This window comes from Elephantulus edwardii, unplaced genomic scaffold (genome assembly GCF_000299155.1).
Source record: "Elephantulus edwardii isolate Elephantulus edwardi_28Jun2011 unplaced genomic scaffold, EleEdw1.0 scaffold00051, whole genome shotgun sequence".
Lineage (NCBI taxonomy): Eukaryota > Metazoa > Chordata > Mammalia > Macroscelidea > Macroscelididae > Elephantulus > Elephantulus edwardii.
Genome location: NW_006399801.1, coordinates 485,836 through 503,410, shown reverse-complemented (window position 1 = coordinate 503,410; position 17,575 = coordinate 485,836). Strand labels below are relative to the sequence as shown.

The following is a 17,575-nucleotide window of genomic DNA, read 5'->3' as shown; positions in this document are numbered from 1 at the left end:
ATTGGTATTCATCATACTGATTACAATGGATGTGTTTGTGGTACCTCTTTTTCAGTTTTTGAGATCTCACAGTGTCACAGGTCCTTACAAAACCAGAGGTGCTATGATACAGGGACTTATTTGTCACAATAACTTTCCTAGGCTGCAGCCTTTGACTTTCACCACATGCCTGAGTTGTTGTTATGTACTGTCAGCTTGGAGCAGATGCATAACGGACCCTTCAGCAGGTTTTCAGAGGCAGTAAATCACATGAGAGGAGATTAGCTATCTTTTCCCCCTGTGGAGTGGCTGGTAGATTCGAACTGTGTGCCTTCAGGTTGGCAGCACAGCTCCTTGCCGCCAAGGACATGCAAATAGAGTATGTAGGCTACTAATGAGGGGATTGGCTAGTTTTATCTTCCTGACAGGCTTAAATTGAGCCCGTGCAGAGGAAGAAGATGGGAATCTCTGTACAAGCAAGAAAGAAGCAGAGAATGCCTCACATATCCTTCAAGGCCAAAGATTCCTGTAAGAACAGTGACAGACCTGGGACTGCTGCCCCATGGAACCAGAGCCTGGGGCCTTTACTTAAGCTTGCTGGAGGACTGGGGAGGACGGTGGGGAGATGCCATAATTGACAGGAGTGAGCCAAAAGCATGCTTGAGAAACTCCCCTAACTGAAGAATTGTATCCTGTTTCCAATCTGAATTTTAACCTATTAACTGTGAGTATGGTTCTCTGTGGTCATTGCCATTGATTAGCTGACCCAGCAGTAGAGTAATGAGAGGCCTGGCAGGGACGGTTGTTATCAAGATTGGTGAAAGTAGGCACAAGGAATATGGGGGCCATGTAAACCCAAGAAGAATTGGCATTGTATTATAGATGTCATGGATGGGGGACTATTCCCACTTGTGGGGTTAGTGACTCTCAGGTACATCTGCCCTCATGCCACCTGTACTCTTTTACTATTGTTCATTCATCATGCACGCTTTTCTTCCTTCCTCGCTCCCCTACTATTTATTGTCATAAATATGGTTTCCAATTGTCCATTTCTTTCAGAAGCCCCTTGCTTTCCAGTGCACTGTTCATTATTTCTTCTCCCCCCACCCCTGCTCTTTCCCCCATTTCTGGCTCAATTCTATTATTACAATAATGGGTTTATGCAGTATTTGTCCCTTTGTGACTGAGAAATCTCATTTACTCAGCATAATGTCTTTCAGACTCATCCACATTGAGCAGTGTTTTACGAGATTATTATTTTCCATTGCTGCATGATATTTCATTGTATGACTAGTTCCTCCATCCATTCAATTGTGGTGGGCACCTGGGCTGTCTCCATCTATTTGCTATTGTGTAATATGCTATGGTAAACACGGGTGTGTGTATAACTGTGTTGCAGCTCTAATTTCTTTGTGGTGTATTCCCAGTGGTGGAATAGCTGGGTCAAATGGTTATTTCTAGTTCCAGCTTTCTGAGGAAACATCATACTGCCCTCCATAGCGGTTGTTTCCATATTATCTTCCTATCAGCAATGAATAAGAGTTCCAGTCTCTCTTGTATTTGTTTTACAGGTGTTCAAGTGAGTTGTTCTCTTTCAAGGTTAAAGCTGTAAACTATAGCACCTGACTTAACAGAATTTTACTTGGGCACCAAAGAACTAAAACCAGTTACCCTCAACATGACTGACTCATGGAAACAAGGTGTTCAGAGTAGAGCTGGGCTTCATAGGGTTTTCAATGGCTGATTTTTCAAAAACATATCACTAGGCTTTTCTTCTAAGACATGTCTGGGTAAGATCAAGCCTCCAACATTTCATGTAGTAGCCAACAGTTTAACTGTTTGTGGCCCTCAGGAACTCCAGTTTAGGCATGAAGAAGAAGTAACTTCAGCGCCCATATGTTACCACCACCTCATACACGTAGTGGGAAACATTATTGCAGATGTGTCAGAAATGGTGTCAGGGAACCTACCACATGGTTCGCATCAGCATAGTTATTTACTGAGAATTGTGTACAGGCCTTAAAAACAAAAGAAGTCAGTAACAGAAAGATAAACATTGTATCACCTGGCTTACATATAGATCTGAAATAGGAACATGTAGAGAGACCGAATTCTTTTAGTGGTTTCCGGGGGTTGAGGGGGGCGAGATAGGAGAGGGCTTGTTCTGGGGACACTGAGCTTTGTTAAGGGCAGTGGGAAAATTTGGAAATAGTGGTGATGGTTTCACATAATAATCACAATCTATGCCATTGAATTATGCTTGCAAAACTTGTGTAAAGGGCAAACATTTTGTTCTATATACTTAGGGAGCTCTGGTGGCCTAGTGGTAAGGAGCTACACTGCCTGGCAAAGGCAAAGGCTTGGGTTCAAATCCACCAACTTCTCTGCAGGAAAATGATGGACAATGTCCTCTTGTGTGATTTTCATCCTCTAAAAACCTCCTAGAGGGTCAGCTATAGGTCGCTCCTAAATCAACAGTATATAGTAACAGTAACAACAGTCAGATGCTTTGCCCTTTTATTAGTAATAAGAACTTTTTAAATCCCAAAACTATTTAGTTACACAAACAGGGAAAAAATGTTTACCTGTAGAGATTTAGCCACTAACATATTAATGAATCGGAAGCAGGAGTGGCATCCACTTCCTAAACAACATGCCTCCGGAAACTCTATAAACGTTGATAAATGTTGATAGTTGTAGAGGGGCTTCCAGCCTTTTGTTCATAGGGTCACTATGAGTCATGCTCAACTTGATGGCAATCAACAACAACATACTTGCCAGAATGGTACCCTGGAGGTGCAGTGGTTAAAGCACTCATGTGCTAACCAAATGGTCGGCCATTCAACACACCACTGACTCCATGGGAGAAAGATGTGGCAGCTTGTGTCTGCAAAGATGTTAAAATCCACTGCCATCCGATTGATTCAGCCTCACAACAAAGCCACCAATATGAGGATGATTCTGACTCATAACAACCCTATAGGACAAAGTAGGACCGACCCATAGCATTTCTGAAGCATCTTTCTTCTATGCAGCTAGTGGTGTAGAACCGTCAGCCTTAAGGTTACCAGCTGAGTACTTAGTCACCACACATCAGGGCTTGTTCTGACTCACAGGGGTTAGGATTTCCATCTTACACAGGAGGACACAGTTGAATACATAACACTCTTCTGGGGGAGTAGCTCTAACAGCCTCTTTATTTATCTAGGTCCAGCACGTACCACTCCAAGGGCTTTGAGGTCACTGTGAAGTACACGCAAGGCAGCTGGACAGGCTTCGTGGGAGAGGACATGGTTACCATCCCAAAAGGCTTTAACAGTTCTTTTCTCGTCAACATTGCCACTATTTTTGAGTCCGAAAATTTCTTTTTGCCTGGGATTAAATGGAATGGAATACTTGGACTTGCTTATGCTACTCTAGCCAAGGTAAGGCTAATCCATTAATTTAAGAAAATTGAACAGTGAGAATGAGATTGTCAAACGAGGCGATAAGAAGCTGAAAAATGTGTCCTGGTCCATCATTGGAGACAAACACGCAGTTAACAGGTAATGAATATTAATTGTGAAAACAGGCTAGTGTCCACACAATGAATTCTTTTCTTAAGGATGCTTTCAAGTTAAGGCAGACAGCACTATTCTCTAAATTTTCTTGCAAGATTGTTTTTTAAATGCACTTGACCCATAGTGACTCTGTAAAGAACAGATCTGAACCCTGCCCTATCTTGTGCTGTCCTCATGATCTCCGTTATACTTCAGCTCATTGTGATAGTGTGTTGAAGGTCTTCTCTTTCTCTGATCTTACACCTTTCGCACCATCATGTCCTTTTCCAAAGACTAGTTCCTTCTAATGATAAGCCCCATGTATGTGAGATGAATTTTCACTGTTCTTACCTCAGGGAGCACCCTGGTTGCACTTCCTCTAAAACAGACTTGTGTTGTTCTTTTAGCAGTCCATGAGACATTCAGTATCTTTCTCCAACCCCACAATTCAAAGACATCGATTCTTCCTCTGTCAGCCTTATTCGTAGTCCAACTTCCAGATGCAAAGAAAGCAATTCAAAATATCATAGCTTTTATCAGGTGCACCTTAGTTTTTAAACTGACATCATTGATGTTTAGCACTTTGGAGAAGTCCTTAGCAACATATTTTTCCAATACAACACGTCTTTTAATTTCTTGATTACTGCTGCTTGTTGATTGTGGTTCCAAGCAAAATGATTTTTTTTTTCTTTTTTACAACTCCAATATTTTCTCCATATGTTGTGATGTTGCCTGTTGGCTTATTTGTGAAGATTTTGTTTACTTAATGTTGAGACTAATGCTGATAATAATACTTTTCTGTAAACCTTGCAAGACAGACTAACACTACTTTTTAAACATTTTTTTAATTTAATAATATATTAAGCATTTTAACAGAATCTGAATCATTCTGATATGGTATTCATTTAAGTTTTCTTTGTTGTTGTTTTTGTTGTTAACTGTCATCAAGTTGGCTCCCGACTCACAGTGTTCTCTCACACATACACACACAGAGAGAGAGACAGAGAGAGGAAGAGATGCTGCCTATTTGTACAACCTTGGTCAGATCAAATCATTATGATTGTAGGGTTTTCACTGGCTGGTTTTTTAAAAAAAAATTTTTTTTCCTGTGTTTTAGATGAAAATTTACACCAAAAAGTAAGGTCTCATTTATTAATTTTTGTACAAGTTTTGTGTGCCATTGGCTACATTTTTTTATAGTTTGTTGTCATATTTACTACTCCCATTCTGTTTGTTTTGTTTCCACGAATTTACCTTCCCTGCCCCTTTTACCTTCTCATCTTTCCTTTGAGGTAAATACTGATTGTTCATATAGTTGATTATTTAAAGGAGAATAGTACTCACAGATAATATTGCTTGTTTTATAAAGTCAATCTGCTGTCTGAAAGATGATTTCTGGGAGTGGCTTATGTTCCAAATTCAAGGTTATTTTAAGATGCTGGTTGTACGGGTTCTTCTCGTCTGTAACGGTCCAGTAAGTTCAGCCTCTTTAAGAATTTCAATTTTGTTTTCCATTTTTCTTGAATTCTATGTAGGGCCTTCTCTTGTGTCCCTGGCTAGTAGTGGTAGCCAGGCACTATCTAGTTCGGCCCCTGGACTATTTTCTTTGAGTGTTTATGTTCCTTGTTCTGTTTTTCCCCAAATGAGTTGTTGTTGTTATTGTTAGGTACTGTTGAATTGAATAAGACTCATAGCAATCCTGTGAATAACAGATCTAAACCCTGTCCTATTCTGTGCCATTCTCATTATTTCTGACACACTGCATCCATTGCTGCAGTCACTGTGTCAGTCCATTTCATCTTCCTCTCTTTCGTTGACCCTCCACCTTTCCAAGCACAATGACCCTCTCCAAGGAATAGCTTATCTTAGCAACATGCCCAAAGTATGTGAGATAGAGCTTTGTCTCTCTTGCCTCCAAGGAGCACTCTGGCTGTACTTTCTCCAAGACATATCTGTTCTTTTGGCAATCCATGGGATATTTGATATTCTTCTCCAACACCACAGCTCAAAGGCATCAATACTTCTGTCATCCTTATTCATTGTCCAGCTTTCATATACATCGGTGGTGTTTGAAAAGCCCATGGCGTGAATCTGGTGCACCTTCATTTTCAAATTGACATCATTGCCTCTCATGTAGTATAGAAAACTGGAGAGGTCTCTGACAGCAGACTTGCCTAATACAATACATCTCATGATCTCCTGACAGCTTCTACCAACCTCCTCCAAAGGAGTAAAGGCCAATATTTGGGTCTTAAATAGCCAGATGCAAGTTTTTACAGACAGTACTCCACCATCTAGGATTTTGAACATTATCTTTATGAATTGTACTGTATTCCATGAGTTAATTGCTTTAACCTTGTAAAGCAGTCCTGCTAAATCTTTGTCATGTCTAAAAAGTTTCTGTAACCGTGGCTTCTATTTGTTTTTGTGTATATAGTATATGTACAGCACACACAAATACACACACACACACACACACACATACACATGCCTACACATAACACCTATACATGCTCACACAAATACTCACCTATGCTTTCTTATGTACATGTAAGCATACATATCTACATGTATGATCACACATGTATTTCTGGTTATTATTATAATTTGTTTCTGAAGCCCTGATTGCACATTAGTTAAAGCACTAGGCTGCTAACCAGCAGCAGTTCGAACTCACCGAATATTCTATGGGAGAAAGTGTCTAATTACATATAGCCTTGAAAACCCTATGGGATGAGTCTACTCTGTCCTTAGGCCATGGAATTGATACTATGGCAGTGGTTTGGTTTGCTCTTTAGATGACTCTTACAAAATAGAACATGTTATGACATTTACCAAGGTCAACCCATATCCTTGTCTTATTTATATTGGTTAAGTTGTAGAGACTTCACTCATGTTGAATATTGCCTTTCTCCCTACCAAAAATAGACAGGGTATTGGCAGGTATAGATGCCCTCACCCAGGCCTGGAGCACCTCGTCCTGTTCTGCTTCCCACCTGATCATCTCTGAGGAGACTCAGGGACTCGACTCCGAGGACTGTGGCTACTGGATGCAGAGATGAACCAAGGAGAAAGGGGAAATTAGGGGACTCAGTTCTTATCTGCATCAGAACCTTCACAAAATGTGGAAAAATAGAATTAAATGCTCTCAAAATCCCTGTTCTTGGGACCAACTCAAAGGAAATTTTTATGTTTAAGGGCTGGAGAAGCAGGCTTGCTCACCGGCAGGGAAGTCTCCACCTCAGAGAATTAGATACCAGCCTGGATGCGTCTCTGAGCCCTTGGAGGCCGGGTGGGTTTGTGTACACAGGAGGAAAGAACAAACGGTGCACCTCTCCTGGCCCTGTAATTGGGCACCACACCTCAGCCTGGCATTGTTCAATGTTGGGCTTTGAGCCAGAGCCAAGTATTGTAGAAAAAAAGAAGTGTGATTGTAGGAACAGAGAGTCCTGTAACACATGAGCCTCCCCTGATCCAGGGCATCCAGAAAACATTGCCTTTTCCTCTATGTAGAAATATTGGTTCCAACTCAAGATTATTAGCTAATGGATGTGTGGGGTTCACCCCAGCCCCGTGACTTCATAATGACAAAGCTCAGCAATTACTGAAAGCCCTGTAGACATTAGGGAGTCTCAGGCCCAAACAGTTAACACACTTGGCTGAGAACTGAAAGGTTAGAAGGCTAAGTTCCCTCAGAGGTGCCTCATGGAAAAAACCCCAAAAACAACTTGGTGATTTGCTTCCCTAAGATTAGCCCATAAAATCCTCGTGACTCACGTGGGGTGATGGGGGTTGGAATTGACTCACCCTGACTGGTTGGTTTTTATTAAGCACGAGACAGAATCTTATAGGATGTACTCTCTAAGGCCATATTATTCCCATTTAGAAATATGGAGACTGAGGGACAGAGAGGTTTTACTTCCATGTGCAGCTCAATCAGAACAGAGTCCTGCATGCACTTACCATGCACTTACCATTTTGTGTCTGTGGAGTCAGGCTGGGCCATGAATCCTTTTTCTTCAGTCTAGTAGCCTGGGATATGAAAATTGGAACTTAAATTTCTGATTATATTTTCACTGAGACTCTGACCTTGGGAAAAATGCTTCATATTGATAATGTTTTTGAAAGGAAAGGTATATGTATGTTTGCTTTTATACTAATTATTCAGAAAATGATAGACTAAACCCAAATATCTGAATTAATAATATATAAAACATCTGGGGAGACAAACTACTTTGGAAGTGTTTGAGTGTCAGGACTCTCAGATGACCCTTTATCTTTTTGTCTATGGAATTCCAAGGAGATTACCCACAGTTGGCTTCATAGTCCTCCGGGATGGAGAGGTAGGAACGGGATTGGGAGGAAGTAGACCAAAGCTGGAAACAGGACTGGCAGGGCACTCAGAGGGTGATCTGGCTTGGTGCCAAAGGTGATTCTGGAGCAAATGGGTCACACAGCCAGTGCTGAGCATAATGCCTGATGACCTTGGGCCAGCAATAGCTCCTTTATGCCAAAGCTGTTTATCAGAGCCACCTATGGGCTTCCTCACCCAGGCCCACTGTAGACCTACCCAGCCAGATCTTCTCAGGGTTGGCCCTGAGCTGCTGCATTTTCAAAAATGTCCTACAGGGATTCTGAAAGAGAGGAAGACCTTCATCCAGGTGGATTGACACAGTAACTACCACAGTGGGTTCAAGTGTGTCAGGAAGTGTGAGGATGACACAAGATAGGACGGGGTTCAGATCTCATAGGGTCACTGTGGGCTGTCCTTGACTCAATGGAACCTGACAACAACAGGGATTCTAACACTTGGTCCTAATTAAAGAACCACTTGTTAGAATAATCCTAAGGCCCCTGTCGTGTGCCATGCTCTAAGCTCTCTCTTTGTACATAACAGCCCATTTAACACACATAGCCTCTTAGGAAGTTATTGTTTTCCTCATCATACTGATAAAGAAACAAATGAATGGGACAGTGCTGGAGTCAAGGTTCAATTTCAGAAAGTGAGTGGAAGGAAAACATCAGACCTATTTCTCTTCAAGGAAGCACTTTTCCTTATTCATTGACCCAAACACAAATCATCTCAATAAACATTATATATATTTTGTGCCGAATTCTGCTGTAGAATTCTCTAGAAGCCAAGACAGAAAGCAGAGGGAGGACAAACACAAATGGACTAATAAACAAAGAGAAAGATTTATATCCGCTTGATAATGGAATTCTCCTCTCTCTCCCTGCAGCGTTATAGTTTTCGTTTTTATAGATAATAAATAATCACTCCTGATGTCAACCACAGGTGCCCAAAGTAGGTCTAGAGCATCTACATTACCACTTTTCACTGTGATATTGTCATCCCAGTCTAACAACTTGCCGTGACTAATTCTAGTATCTCCCAAGTTGTCAAAGTAAAATCAAGACTCAAGCCTATGACCTTCCTCTGAACCTTCCGCCACCGCCCTGGTCCCCCTTCATCTCAGCGCTATTCCCAGGAGGTCGTCCCTTTTCCTTCTGGGTCCTTTCAGGGAAATGATGGACATGTCTTCAGAATCTAGGGTGGTGGACAAGAAAGGGACAGATGAAGTTAGGTTTACTGATGCCATTCCTAGGAGTCTGGTCTGCTCCCACCCTTGTCTCCTTGCATCCCACCATGATCTCCGCTGCATTTGAGTATATTGTGGCTATTCTGTCACCTCACCTCACTGAGGATTTCCTTCCTTTTTCTTCATCCCTCTGCTTTACCAAGGTTCGTTGGTGGTGCAAACTGTAACAGTGCTTCACTATGCACGAAAACGTTGGCTGGTTAAACCTAGGCGCGACACTGAAGAATGGTGCTGGAGAACTGCTGCCTGAAAGATTACAGTCCTGAAAGTGTAGGGAGTATCTCTGTTCTGTAACCCATGGGATTGTCATCGGTTGGGATCAACTCAACAGCAATGGGTTGCGTTCTTTTCTTTTCTTGTTTTTCCAGACGTGAAGCCCCCGTCTAATGACTAATCTTCCCTGATTGTGTGCCGAGAGTAAGTGGGCTGCCATCCCATCATCCTCTCTGCTTCTGGTGTACATGTGGCAGGGAGGAATAACCGGGCTTTTAAACTTGTGGAGACAATGTTCCTTTTGCTTCTACTTGCCTATTTACCAGCGTTCTGGAGACTCTTTGTAAGAGCCCAAACTCTCAGATCTAAATTTCCCAAAATCTGGAGTTGGAGAAGAATTGCCTTCAAGGGTCAATGGTTATCTCCTGTTGGTGTAATGGACCAGCTGGACTGAGAAAAGTAAACAGTGATTTCAGAAGCAAAGTTGGCTGCTAGAGAGACTACTCTCTCCTTGCTCTGGAATGTCTAAGATTAGAGTCCCCCAGCTCTGTTGGTAACCCACCTCCACATCTCCTCACGCCTCCCTCACAAGGCAGTCATGATGTGAGAGCATCTTAATAGCTTCTGGAAATGTGATCCTATTTTGACAACAGAGCAGCACCAAAAAGGAAAAGTACCAAAATACCATGCAATGGACGCAATAAGAATTTCTAAACAAGGGAATACAAATTGTTTATATAAAAACAGGACTTTGTCAGAGTTGTAACCATTCACCATACTCGTTTACTGTGTAAGCTGAGCAGATAATCCAAGAAGTTGGACCATGAAAAGGAGAATGGAGCATCAGAATTGGTGGAAGACTCATCAACAAACTAGAGTGTGCAGACCTTGCTTGCTGCAAGTGAAGGGGACTTGAAGTACTTACTGATGAAACTCAGAGACTTTCTAGCCTTCAGTATGAGTTGCATCCCAGTATTTTTTATAAAAGAAAATATCTCACAGCTAGCCTAATAAACAACATTATAACAAATGAAGAAAAATACTGGAACTATCAAGAATTGGATTCTATGTGTTACATCAATGTCCATGGAAGCAGCAATCACAAAATCAAGTGGCATACTGCTTTGGGGAAATCCACTCAGTGTTTTAAGTGTTACAAAACAGAGATAACAGGTTGAGGACTAAGAAATCAGTCACAAGCCATGATTTTCAGTCACTTCATGTGCATATGAAAGCTGGAGAGTGCATTAAGAATTGTGATGCAGCATTGAAAAACAAGGAACTCACGTAATATTATTTAAAATGAGTGACCCTGGAGGACATTATGCTGAGTGAAATATCTCAGTCACCAAGGGACAAATACTGCATGGTGCCACTGTTGTAAAACAGGACTGACATCGGGGTTGGGGGGAGACTGAGAAAGATGGGTTCAGTAATGTTTATACGGCATTGAAACAGATGAGGGAGAAAACTGTTTAAAAGGGATATAAGATTAGGTATTATTATCATGACAGGAGTCCAGAGCGAAGGCTGTACACTGGAGTGGACCTGGGGGAAGAGATTATATAACAATGAAAGAATTTTTCTTTTACTTTTCAAAGAGAAGAGTGTATTGGGGCAGGGGGAGGGGGGACAGGGAAGGGATGGGGAGGGAGAAAAGTGCAACAATGAATGAATGGAAATCCAAAGTCTGTAAATTTTCATTAAAATTAATAAAAAATAATTGTGATGCCTTTGAATTGTAATATTGGCAAAGAACATTGCATATACTTCACACTGCCAGATGAACAAACAAATCTGTGCTAATAGAATTCTCCCTAGAAGCAAGGAGGGTGAGTCTTCCCCTCATGGACTTGGACATGTTACCAAGGGAGACCAGTTGTTAGAAAAGGACATCATGTTTTGTAAAGTAGAGGAAGGGTCGCTCAGTGAGAAGGCTTGGCAAAGTGACTGTAACAAGGGGCTTCAGCATGGCAGAAATGTGAAGGTGGGCAGGATCCAGCAGGATCTTGTTCGGTTGTACGTAACACCAATACAAGTCAGTGCCAAATCAACAGCATCTAACAAGACTAGAAAGTCCAACAAGAATAGAAAGTTCTGTTCTGAATTACCCTACCCAATGATAAATTCATTTATTGTTTAGCCCTGGAAGATGAAGTGTAAAGACAAATAAGAGTGTGTGTGTAAACACTGGAGCATTTTGTATCTCTGTTGTGTGTCCTGAAGCTGTTTTCTATCTTCCCACAGCCATCAAGTTCTCTGGAGACATTCTTTGATTCCCTTGTGGCCCAAGCCAAGATCCCCAATGTTTTCTCCATGCAGATGTGTGGAGCAGGATTGCCAGTGGCCGGTTCTGGTACCAACGGAGGTAGTCTTGTGGGTATCTTTTAGTCATAAAGGGGAGAAAAATCACAAATCATTGGGACCACTTAGTTTTATTAAGAATCAAAAGTACGAGGCACACGGGCCTGTATACTTACTGTGAAAATGTAATGATTCGTGATAGAGAAACATTAAGAAATGGGTAAAGTGGGATATTATTTTGTCCTTCTAAATCATCTTACCATCTAGAAAAATAGTTCTCATTCCTTCCTCAAATTCCATCACAGCTTTTGTGTATTATCTCCTTTGAAAGGACTTTATTCTGTGGGTGGGGAGAGAAACAGTGGGGGGCCCAAAGGTGTGCCTTACCCTACACAGGGGCAGCAGAGAAATACGTTGGACACCAGGACATCCTTTCTCTCAAGACACACACACACACACACTCTCTCTCTCTCTCTCTCTCTCTCTCTCTCTCTCTCTCTCTCTCTCTCTCTCTCTCACACCCCCGTCTCTGTATCATACCTAAAGTTGACTCCCCTTGGATGTACAACAGCTAATTGTCCCCCCAGCTACCTACACCCTTGTGTTAAAAGTAGGTGGGTGGTGGAAGGAGGGTGTCTCTGAGGTATGAGAGAAACACTCCTGAAGCTGAGAGACAGAACCAAGGTTCCATTTCCTAGCATCTTTCATTAGCTTATAACCCATTTGCTCATAACACATTTTTAAACTCCTCTGGGAGGGAGAAGGTTGCTTAGGATTTATGGGGTAACGTTAATGGTTTTACAATATGAAGTTTTGATTAGGGAAGCTATTTTGATCTGCTTCCCTCTTATCTGATTTCTAAAGAATAAAATTACTGTCAGTCTCCCTGGTTAATGATCTTTGTACATTCTTCTGAGCATACTGGAATATTGTAGAGCTGGAAACATGGATTCCCTTTAGACACACACACACACACAAACCAACCAAAAGATCCATGTTATACCAGGGCATCATATTTTCTGACCTTTGTGCACATGGTCACTTGCTTATTTACATGTGTGTGCATGCGCGCACGTGAACCCATGTGGACACATAGATGTGTATCTATCTGCATGCCTAGATAGAGAGATATAGGGAACTCTGGTGACCTAGTCCATAGTGAACCCTAAGTGACACTTTGTAAGGTGGCACATTTCTTGACAGTTTGAACATAAGTGAACCCAGAATAGAAAGAGTGGAAATCTTGTCCTGTTTGATTTATAGTCTCGGAAACCCAACGTAGGGTCTGCTATGAATTATTTCTAACTCAACAGCAATGAGTTGAGCTTATATATGTGTGTGTATTGCATATATATGATTCGTATCACTGCAGTAAAATAGAAATACTGACTGCTATGAATTTCATGTTATAAGTGCATGCTTCCCTGTGTAGCCCGCTGATATGTCTCTGTGTTTTTCTCTCTTATGCCTGTAAATATATTCTTCCCAGGTCTTGGGTGGAATTGAACCAAGTTTGTATAAAGGAGACATCTGGTATACACCCATTAAGGAAGAATGGTATTACCAGATAGAAATTCTAAAACTGGAAATCGGAGGCCAAAGCCTTAATCTGGATTGCAGAGAGGTATGTGTATGATGTTCTCTGTTGTGTCTTTTTGTCTGTGCCCAAGTCTTGCAAATATGTTATGTATGTGCTGTGAATGGAATCAGAAGTTATTTTAGCACAGAAGTTGTTACAGTAAAATACAAGGGACTCTTTGTATGGTATCAAATTTGTATGAAGACAACCCTCCAATAAAGAAAATGTTTCTTTTTAACCACTTTTACAGGAGAAGCTAGCATAAAGTGGTTAATGAAGACTCTTGAACTACGGAGCCCAGCTGGTGCAGTGGTTAAGTGTTTGACTGCTAACCTAAAGGTTGGAGGTTCAAACACCAGCTGCTCCATGGGAGAGAACCATGTGGTGGTCTAATTCTGTGACGATTACAGCCTTAGAAACGCTATGAGGTTCCACTCTGTCCTATAAAGTTGATATGAGAGCGAATTGACTCAATCATAACAGGAGTTTGTTGTTTTGTTTTATGCTGCTAAGATTACAATGATCTGGGGGAGCCTCCACCTTCTACAGCATTTTCAAAAGGGTTTCTAGAGACTATCAGTATTTCATTTTATTCTGATGTGCATCAGATCCCACTACTACTTTCTGTGCTGTGCAAAGATTTCTCTGAGAAACCAGTGAACGGCCAAGGTGATAGATAACATGCTGGCTGGTTTCACTGTGATTATGTTTCATTCCTAAGTCCACAACTATGTGAATTGTTTAAAAAGTCACAATGCACTTATTTAACATTAAAGAGCCTAAGAACCTAGTCATATCAAGTTCCACTGTGAACGCCAAAATACAAAACAAACTCTATGTGTGTGTGTGTGTGTGTGTTTGTGTGTGTATCTGACTGTCTCTTTTATGTCTATATTAGAGTTTATTAGGTTTGATTCTCAAATTCTTGATTATTTCCTGTCCACCAGAGTGCCAACCATTCCACAGAAGGAAGAATACCTCACACATTTCTAGTGAGCATAGGCCTTATATAGTTTTACTTTTCTTACATTTGTAAAAAGAAAAAAATAATATATAATTTGAACAAACTAAATAATATTTTTAATTAAATTTGTTTCTAAACAGAAAGTAATTTTATCTTTGAAAAGAATTCTAATACACAACATATTAGTATGCTTCATTTTCTTAAAATTCTGCATTCTTCCATCCACTGCCTTTTGACTTGATTAGTGTATTTAGTCTTATGATCCATAGATTTGCCTTAAAAGCAGGACGCTCCAATGGCCCAGGACTCATCCCATGCCTGGTCACCCTTGTTTGTGCAGGGTAAGGGCTAGGGTTAGGGTTGAGTTAGGTTAGATTGCTAGTCTTGTGTCCATCTCATCATTCGGCCACACACAGAATGTGATTGGAGATTCAGGTTCACCAGAAGCCTTTTGGAAGAAAAGCCTGGCAATCTGCTTCCAGAAATCAGCCCCTGAAAACCCCACAAGCTCCAGTGCTACTCTGAGAAGGGTCCACCTACATTAGTGTTGACTCCACAGCAACAGATTGTTTTAATTGCTAAATTGTCCTTCCCTTTCCTCTTTTCCTCTTTGTTGTTGTTGTGAGGTGCTGCCAAGGGAACTCTGACTGGTAGTGATTCTGTGTACAAGGAAGGCAAATGCCACCCAATTCTGTGCCATCCTCACAGGCTCTTAGAGAGCTGATTCTGAGCAACTGATGTAGATTCTACTGAATACTGAAACCTTGGAAGATCATCTCCTTCATAGCAGTTCACTGATGAAGGAGTTTGGACAGCTCTGAGGAGGAAGCAGCTTAGTACTGGGGAGAGTGTTTTGCTCATGTCACTGTCTCCTGGTGGGTCTTAGTTCCCACATCTATGATTGTGCATGTTGGGCTAGAAGACCTCTGCTCTCCAGATTCTTGGGACGTAAAATAGAATGTCGCCGCCAAAGAAGGCCCCTAGCTGCCCTGACTCGTCTAACCGCTCCGTTGTGATGGCAGGTGCTGGAAGCTGGCATTGAGGTGAAACGCTGCTGGTTTTCATCTGTCCTCTCCCTGCCCCTCTTGTCTGTTCCTAGTATAACGCAGACAAGGCCATCGTGGACAGTGGGACCACGCTCCTGCGGCTGCCCCAGAAGGTGTTTGATGCAGTGGTGGAAGCTGTGGCCCGCACGTCTCTGGTGAGTCCATATGACGGGTCTGCCAGCAGAGCCCTTGGCCGTGACTCCATGCTGGGGAGCGGCCTATGGGTCTGAAAGTCTCTGAGGGCTGTTGTGGTTATTTTTTAAACTATTATGTATTAAGCCTAAGTTTTACTTATTGGGTATGCATACACAAACAAATCTTTCATTTGTACTTCAAAGGACTTGGATTTGAAGGTGCATTGCTGTTTTGTATTTCAAATAACAATTAGATTGATAGAGGGTTTTTAAATTTATTTTTGGTCCCAGAAGGGGGGGAAAAAAGCAAACAAACTCAAAGCATGGTAATGTAACTGTATCTGTGGGTGGTTCAAGTCAAGGGAGATTGGACTTGAACCTCTAGAGATCCCTCAGAAGAAGGGTCTCGTGATCACTTATGAAAAAATAGCCCTTGAGAAACTACTGAGTGTGGTTCTCCTGCGGACACAGGTGGGCTTGTTATGGGTCGGAGTGTCTAATGAAGGCAACCGCCTTTGCTTTTCCTAAATACTACTTCATTAAGGGAGCTCTGGTGGCCTAGGGTAAGGAGTTGCACTACTAACACAAAGGCACCTGGTTTGAATTCACCAGCTATCTGGTACTTGGGGAGATAAATGGGCAGTCTCCTCTTGTGTGATTTACAACCTCTGAAAATCTGCAGAAGGATCAGCTATGAATTGATTCCAACTCAATGGCACACAACAACAACAACTATATTTAGGACATAGTAAAGGAGCCCTGGTAGCACAATAGTTGTATGCTTATCTTCTATACAAAAGATTAGTGGTTCAAGCCTACCCAGTGACTTCTTGGGAAACAGACCTCATGACCTGCTCCAGTCCACATTACAGCCTATAGAACTCTATGAGGTATTTCTTCTCTGCCCTACAGGACAGCCATGACTCAGAATCTAAGCCTTAATAAAATCTACCTACTGAATTGTCTGACTCAGCAGATGTTGTTATAGCGCTGTCGAGTCATCTACAACTCATGACGATGCTACGTACAACAGTTCTGAAACCTGCCCTGTCTTATCCTAGTTACTGTATCAATCCATCTCATCTGGGGTCTTCCTCTCCTGCACTGTCCCTCCATCCTTCCGAGCATGATGTCCATTTCCAAGGGCCAGCCTCTCCTGGCCACGTGCCCAAAGTATGTGAGACAAAGCTTCAAACTCCTAGCCTCCAAAGAGAAACTGGGTTTCATCCTCTCCAAGACAGACCTATTTGTTTTCTTGGCAGTCCATGGTCTGTTCAAGACTCTTCTCCAGCACCACAGGTTGAAGGCATTAATTCTTCTTCTGTCATCCTCAGTCATTATCCAGCTCTCTGATGCATAGCAAGTAATTGTGAAGACCATAGACTGAATCAGGCACACTTTAGTCTCTAGATTGACATTATTGCTTCTCAGTACTCTGGAGAGGTCCCTGGCAGCAGATTTTCCCAATGCAATTCATCTTTTGATTTTCTGACTGCTGGTTCCAAGGGTGTTGATTATAGAGCTGAGCAAGTAGGTAGGTAGGTAGGTAGGTAGGTAGGTAGGTAGGTAGGTAGGTAGGTAGATAGATAGATAGATAGATAGATAGATAGATAGATAGATAGATAGATAAAGAGTATTGCTTGTGTTTCTCAATGTAGCTGCCCTGAGCTGTTGCCTTGTGGACAGTGTATTTCAACAAAGGCTCCAATGTCCTTTCTTTTTATTTCCCCTCTGTGTTCTCTGGTTTGTTTGTTGCTGTTGTCATGGCAGTATTGTTGTTGTTGTTATGTGCCATCGAGTCACTTGCGACTCATAGCGACCCTATGTACAACAGCCCTAAACTCCACTCTGTTCTGTGCCAATCGCACCGTCTCCAATACACCCATCCCTATTACCCCAGTCACTGACTGAATCAGTCCACCTCATAGGGGGCCTTCCCCTTCTGTGCTCTCCCTCCACCCTACCAAGCATGATGTCCTTCTCCAAGGACCTGTACCTCCTTGCAACATTTCCAAAGTATGTTAGACGCAGCCTCAGAATCCTTGCCTCTAAGGAGCAGCCGTGTTTCATCCTTTCCAGGATGAATCTGTTTGTTTTCCTAGCAGTCCATGGTACCCTCAATAGTCTTCTCCAGCCCCACAGCTCAAAGGCCTCAATTCTCCTTCTATCCTCCTTGGTCATTGTCCACTCTCTGATGCATAACAAGTGATTGCAAAG

At 42.0% G+C, this 17,575-nt stretch overlaps 1 protein-coding gene across 2 annotated transcripts in view; it reads left to right on the top strand.

Moving 5' to 3' along the window:
* BACE2 (beta-site APP-cleaving enzyme 2) overlaps nt 1-17,575 on the top strand; it is a 166,526-nt gene that overhangs the window by 96,463 nt on the left and 52,488 nt on the right. For both annotated transcript variants that reach the window (XM_006886708.1, XM_006886709.1), the window contains exons 3-6: nt 3,188-3,404; nt 11,579-11,707; nt 13,125-13,259; nt 15,278-15,379. In XM_006886708.1, coding sequence (XP_006886770.1) covers nt 3,188-3,404; nt 11,579-11,707; nt 13,125-13,259; nt 15,278-15,379 — 583 coding nt within the window. The remainder of the gene's footprint in view (nt 1-3,187; nt 3,405-11,578; nt 11,708-13,124; nt 13,260-15,277; nt 15,380-17,575) is intronic.